This window comes from Lupinus angustifolius, chromosome LG08 (genome assembly GCF_001865875.1).
Source record: "Lupinus angustifolius cultivar Tanjil chromosome LG08, LupAngTanjil_v1.0, whole genome shotgun sequence".
NCBI lineage: Eukaryota > Viridiplantae > Streptophyta > Magnoliopsida > Fabales > Fabaceae > Lupinus > Lupinus angustifolius.
Genome location: NC_032016.1, coordinates 4038196 through 4045175, shown reverse-complemented (window position 1 = coordinate 4045175; position 6980 = coordinate 4038196). Strand labels below are relative to the sequence as shown.

Below are 6980 nucleotides of genomic sequence, written 5' to 3'. Positions count from 1 at the left end.
TAAAATGTAGTAACTAAATGATATAATAACCTCTACAAAGAAAGTTTACTCAAAGAAAGTTCAAAATGAAGAGAAATTTTTGTGGAAAGATAATGTACTTGGAGGTATATATAGGATTAGGACTCACGAAATCAAAAATATAAAAATTACAAAAAACTCCCCCACTGCCGATTTAGTAGGGAGAGAATAAAAAAAACATAAAACTCCCCCCATTGTCGATTTAGGGAGGAGAGAATAAAAAAAACAAAACATAAGACTCCTCCATTGCCGATTTAGGGGGAAGAGAATAAAAAAACATAAACTCCCTCCCCTCCATTGCCGATTTAGGGGGGAGAGAGAAAAAAATTTAAATAAAGAAACTCCCCCTTGTTGACGATTTTGGGGGAGTAAAATAAAAAAAAATAACAAAATCGACAAATGAGATGCCGATTATATAAATACTACACCAGTTTGGTAATATTTCTAAAAGGTACACTAAGACCGTAAATTTTCGGTCAAGGTGCACCATGCAAGTAAATTTGCCTTGTGTTTAAGCACAAGCGGAAAAAACTATAAGAAGGAACTATTAATTAAAATTTAAAATTATACTATATCAAATTCTTTGCTATTCAAATCACAAAATCATAAAAAAAAAATTATGAGTATATTCCTATTTTGATTCCTCAAAATTGCATGCTCACAAAAGTTAAAAAAAAAAGAAAACCAAAATGATTACAAAAAATATCAATTATGGATTAAATTAGTTATTTTTAGGGTTAAATTAGTCTATATCAGATGTTACAAAATATGCTAAAAAAAAGTAATTAGACCCATTTTTAATATTTTTGGCTACAATTTTAGGTTTTTAAATTTTTAATGAAGTAAACGTAAAAAAATTGAGGGACTAAAATCAATATTTTTAAAATAAAAATAAAAAAAGGACAAACAAATAAACATTAGTGCCCAACAAAACTTGATCTAGTTGCTAAGGATTTAGCTCACATCCACATGATGATGAATTCAAATATTGTCTACCAAGAAAACCTAGTTGTGGATAATTTATAGTTACGACTATAAACATTCATTCATTAATGATGCTCGCTTTTGCAAATGTTAAAATAGATGTGTTTTCTGTTTTGTATAATCGATTAACAATATGGTTAACCGATTATGTAGTTAGTTAAGTTGAGTTTTGTTTGTGATTTTACTATAAAATATGAGTCTTACACCTTTGTAATCATAATTTAATAATGAAAATATTATGAAGTATTCTTCGATAATATGAAGCTTGAATCTTTGCTCTTCTTGTTCCTATCTTGAGTTCTTTCTTTTCAAGTATGAAAATCCATGTTTTATCATGGTATCAGAGCGATAATTATTGTTTCGATAGCTTCCGCTTATGTCTTTCCTCTTCATCACTCTATTGTTGCTATCTTTCCATCTGCAAAAGTGTGATTAAGAGCAACACAAACAAGACCTGCATTCACTTATTTTGAAAGCTATCAAATGTTGTGTAGATAATCCAGAGGTTGCAGTAGCTTATTTTGGTTTCTTGGAGACTCTATTCAATATTAATGAGGATATAAAAAGAAGTTGGTGATGCTCTACATCTTGACCCAACAACATTAGTCCTTGGTTCCACACGTTCATACATCCACTGGGTTCTTGAGACATTCTTGGTGTTTGAAGAAATCCAAGTAGAAGTGAGAACTTGCCTTGCTTTTAGTTTTAGGCAGTGAGTTATTAGTTTTCTTGATTGAGTGTGTTCTCAATGATTCAATGTAGACTGTGTTGATCACCACCCCATTTGTGATGGCATTTTTTTTTGTGTTGCATATTCTTCTTGCTTGGGTTCTTTTCTCCCATTTCTTTGGATATGTGATGAAATTCCGAAGAAGAAAATATGTGAGTTTCTGGAGAAGAATGAATCAGTTATGGAAATAGAGGTTTCTTTCCAATGGGGGCAATACTAACAATAAACAAGATTACAAGATTTTATTTGCCACATCTTTCACTCCACACATCAGAATCTAGTTCTGGCACATACATATAACTTCTTTGTGCAAAAAGTGGATGTGATGCTCAACCTTATGGCAGATATGTTGGATAAATAAATGGTTGTCATCCTTCGTTCATTTAGATATCTTGTTGAGAAGTTCTCTTACATCAATGGCAACAAGAATCCATATTATTCAAATTGTGAGAATCTTTACGTTCTTTTCTTATTCTTCATCTATTACCCCCAATTATTTCTCATTTCTTTATTACTCTAGTTTCTTTACCCATCTCTCTCATTAAACACACAACATTATAGTGCGTAATTTTTTTCCTCATTGAAGCAACATATAAGGATCAAGATTAAGGTTCATCTCATTTCTCTCTTTCATCCATGATGGTTGGTTTGGTTGGTTAAGCTTCTATCAAAATAGATGGTTAAGCTTTGGATGAAGTTGCTTCTGCCTATGGTGGTTAAGCGTCAATGTTGCTTCACATTCAGATTTCAAGACTGGGAGATCAAGATTCGTTCACCAGCATGAGGAGGTTTTAGAGTATAATCATCATGATTCAGTAAAATCATTTCAAGCTTGAAATGTTTGATACATTCCAGCTTGTGAGGACATGTTAAAATAGATGTGTTTTCTGTTTTGTATAATCGATTAACAATATGGTTAACCGATTATGTAGTTAGTTACTTCAGTTAGTTAAGCTGAGTTTTGTTTGTGATTTTACTATAAAATATGAGTCTTACATCTTTGTAATCATAATTCAATAATGAAAATATTATGAAGTATTCTTCGATATTATGAAGCTTGAATCTTTGCTCTTCTTGTTCCCATCTTGAGTTCTTTCTTTTCAAGTATGGAAATCCATGTTTTATCAGCAAACATTCATAAATTGATGATACCACTTTTCTTGGTAAGCCATGTAGACCCAACTCAGTTACACTTTTCATACAACCAATTGAACCAAGCCTTCTCATCATAAGATAAAATAAAATATAGTAAATTACAGTACATTAACTCTACATTTCAGTGAAATTATACAAATTATTCTTCCATATTTCAAACAAAAAAAAGAGTGATAAAAATAATTAAGTTAAACAAAATATGATATTTTGTAAAAACAATTCCAAATTGTATAAGAGTCATTACCTCTTCATTAATTTTAGTTTGTTACAATATAATATAAGAGTGATTTAAACACATCCTTGAAACTTTTATATAGTTTGTATCGAACCAAAAATAATGAATAAACATTAACCACTACACAATTTGCATCAATAATATATCATATTTTGATTAACTTAATTATGATTATCACATTTTTTGTTTAAGAATTTATATTTACCTCTCATTTAAGGGGTATTCAGTATAATATATTTATAAAATTAGGGTAATTGATGTATATACAAAAAGAAGATGATGATTTTATAATTTTATTAAAACTCAGAGTATGAATATAATTTACTCAATAAAAATAATAAACACCTGCTTAATTATAACCAACAAAAGGAAGGGAAAAAATCCCTTAGGAAATTCTGAGTTGTCACTTGTCAGTTATTTGTAGGAGCAATGATTTAATTTGATTCTTTGTATTGAAGTCCATTTCTTTTGTTAATTCAAAACTTCAAAAAATGGAGAGACTGACGGTTACTTTTTATTCAATTTTTTCCAAACAGATAATTAAATTCGTTTAATATTCTCAATTGAGCAGCTACTTCTTCCTGACTCAACACCGTTATTGGATTGGATATATCACTGCAAGCCAAAGCCTATATCACTGAATAACTTGGTTTTCTGATTTTTATGATCACCTTCTCCTAGTAGTGCCAGATTTTCTCTGAGGTTCTGATCAAATATTTAGAGAAAAAACATGGGAATGATGGATCTACATATCAAGATCAAGGTAAGCCAGTGTTTATTTTACTACTCTACTGTTATATTGAATTCCTTAAAAAATAATTCGAAAGTAGAAACAAAAGATTTAAATTTGGGTCCGCGACTACGACAGGTGCCATATGTCAACGTTTTGGAGTCACTGAAACCATATTGTGGCCATAATTGTGTCCCACTTCATGGCAAATACCTGCAAAAGTTTTTTAAGTTTCCGAAATCCCTCCTGAAGCAGTTATTTAAAACCTCGGAAGAAACATGTTCTGTTTAGTGTATGCCATGGCCCCCTCCAACTTTGCCATTGATTTCATGTACTTAAAATTCTAGAAACTTTTCTTTTTATGTTTTATCATTCAGTGTATAAAATGTGGCTGTGGGTGATTACGTAGCACAGACTCCCAAAACTATAATATTACAATCACAAGTGCTATTGGGACTTGCAATTTAAAACACTGATATATATGTTTGGTTTGGTCTGATTCCCCTTAAACTAAATTTCTCCTATGCCTCCTATTTCTGTCTTGTAGATTAAAAATGCAAAGGCTCTACTTGAAAACAGAAAATGTCTTACCTTTTGAGATGTTGCCAAATGCTTATTCATATCAAGAAGTAGTAATTTACTGCAATAACTGATATCTCTCTATTGGTTTGAACAGCAATTCCGGTTGAAACAGTTTATATTAGGAATTGGAGGCAGAAAGAGAAATCATAGCACTGCAAAGAAGCCTTCATGGTTGATGCCAATAACACATGGTTTTCATGTGGTGGAGCATCATGTAATCAATGATGACTTTAATGACTCAGATTTTGATTCAGTTGTGATTCAGAGGGAGCAAATAGATGAAACAGAACTGTGGTATTTTGGCATCTTTGATGCTCTAATTGGAGATGGGATTATTAAGTATATGCAGTCTCATTTCTTTGACAAGAAGCTCACAGAAGTAATCCATCAATATTGTCCTTATTTCTACCTAGTGTTTTAAATTAATGTTCTGTCAGGATTGCATTATTGGGATGCAGTAACTGCGACCTCTACGATGTGGATTGCGACCTCTACGATGTGGATTGCGACCAGTGTGAATTTTTTGTCATTTAATGCGGTCAATACGGCCCATATGCAATTGCATTGAGGCCCGATATGTCTGCATCATTGTGATTTAGTGTTACACCATAATTGCGATGTGATAAGATTGCAATTGTCACCACAACCACAATATTGCGGCTGCATTATGAGATGCGGTTTGCAATTTGAAACCATGATTCTATATAATTTTGGAACCAAACTTGAGTATTTTGTGCTACAAATGTTTAGATTTTGTTACATTTGAATTATGTATTAGTCTCATATGAGGAGAAAAACCAAAGAAGCACTGAAGAGGGCTTACTTGACTGCAAAGGCAAAGATAAGAGAGGCAAATAAATCAGAGGAGACATGCAGAATAGGTTCAACATCTGTGATGGTGATAAATGGAGAAAAACTTGTGATAGCCAACTTGGGTGATTATGGAACTGTTTTGTGTAAACATGGCATAGCTCAACAGATAACTGGTATGCACAAAAAATCAGCCAAGATAAATTGGTTTCAGGGACTCTTTTCAGGTATCAATTACTCATATCATATACATTTGTCACTATTATAATGACTATGACTTTCCACTTTGGAGGGGTTTAGAAATATTAATTGAGAATAAAAAACAACAGGTACAAAGAATTCTACAGGCTCAGAACTTGTTGTGGGAGTTGACAGGATTGACTCTGATACTGACTTTTTAATCTTAGCAAGCAATGGCATTTGGGAGGTAAGCCCCATATGAGATAGTTACTCTTAGAATGTTTCTTAGTTTAGTGCTGTAAGGCCCTATTAGATCCCCAGATTGATCAGAAGGTTAAAGTTTCGATTCTTAGGAACGACACTTATTAGGAGGGGCAATCACGTGTCATGAAAGAGATTAGTTCTTTACGCATAGGTTAGGTTGAGGGGATACCATTTGTTAAACAAAAGAAAATAATGGCTTCTAAAAAATAAATTTTTTTATTGAATTAGTAACTCATGAATCTTGTATGAGTAGGTGATGAAGAATCAAGAAGCAGTGAATCTTATTAGGCACATAGAGGATCCACAAGAAGCAGCAGAGTGCTTGGCAAATGAAGCTTTGAGTAGGATGAGCAAATCCAACATCTCATGCTTAATTATTCGCTTTGACTGATTCCTCACCATAAGCTCCTTACAGAAGTTGTAGCCAACAAACTTACTACTCGTACTTGAAGATTGAAATGTGGTGTATGAGGAGTTCATATCCACCATTAGATTATCTAGTTGCTTACACCTTCATTATATATTTAAAGACAATTACAGTCCTTCTATAGCCTAGTAGATTCATGAGTTTTTGTTAATGGCAATGTTAATTTTTTTTGGCATTCTTAGATATCATTTGCATTGATAAAAAATTTGTTCATACATTATCTCTCTTTCTTTCTGTTCCTGAATTGTATGCATAAGTCCACCTTCTCTGCCCAAGCTGCTGATAGCAGTCCAATTACCATGACTAAAGAGGGATACTCATTCAGGGCCAGGAGTCACAAACAAAAGCTCAATTCCATGTCTGATTATTTGGAGAAACAATTATTTTAATTAATGAAGTGTTAGTAAGTTATTGGGCTCAGCTTGTGAGGCCCAAAACTATCCTAGTCCTTTCAAAACCTTAATTTCAGTTTGACGTTAGTATATAGGCATGGACAGTGCCCCATTCAATTGAGGGTGTGCCCCATTCAATTGAGGGTGTGCATACATTCAATTGGTTTTTTTCTTAAAAGAAATTAGATCGTATGTATTCTTTGTTTACTTCATTATTTTCATTTTGTTTAACATTATTTCTATTAATCATTAAGTGTATATCTACTAATTATTGATTTATACATCAATAATTTTACAAGACGTGTTGAAAACACATGATTTTTGTTCAACTGATTTGGTGATACTTGATAATCAATCATTGATATAATCTTTGAAAAGAATTAATAATCTTTTAGAGAAATTAATTAAAAGTGGAAAACACATTGTTTACCCATTAATTTATCATTTTATTTTGAAGTTTTCAATGAGTTTAC

At 32.1% G+C, this 6980-nt stretch overlaps 1 protein-coding gene across 2 annotated transcripts; it reads left to right on the top strand.

The window, feature by feature from the left end:
- LOC109354069 (putative protein phosphatase 2C-like protein 44) lies at positions 3573 to 6287 on the top strand. Of its 2 annotated transcripts, none has more exons than XM_019596425.1 (5): positions 3573 to 3885; positions 4547 to 4813; positions 5213 to 5471; positions 5574 to 5671; positions 5942 to 6287. In XM_019596425.1, the coding sequence occupies exons 1-5, from the start codon at positions 3853 to 3855 to the stop codon at positions 6077 to 6079; spliced, it is 795 nt and encodes a 264-aa protein (XP_019451970.1). In that variant the 5' UTR covers positions 3573 to 3852; the 3' UTR covers positions 6080 to 6287. The 2 variants fall into 2 exon arrangements, with proteins under 2 accessions (XP_019451970.1, XP_019451969.1); XM_019596424.1 differs by having other exon boundaries at positions 4529 to 4813.

Coding starts and splice junctions, on each gene's coding strand:
- LOC109354069 (XM_019596424.1), top strand. CDS start 3,853: ATGGGAATGATGGATCTACATATCAAGATCAAG. Junction 4,814..5,212: donor TTGACAAGAAGCTCACAGAA/GTAATCCATCAA, acceptor ATTATGTATTAG/TCTCATATGAGGAGAAAAAC. Junction 5,672..5,941: donor CAAGCAATGGCATTTGGGAG/GTAAGCCCCATA, acceptor TTGTATGAGTAG/GTGATGAAGAATCAAGAAGC.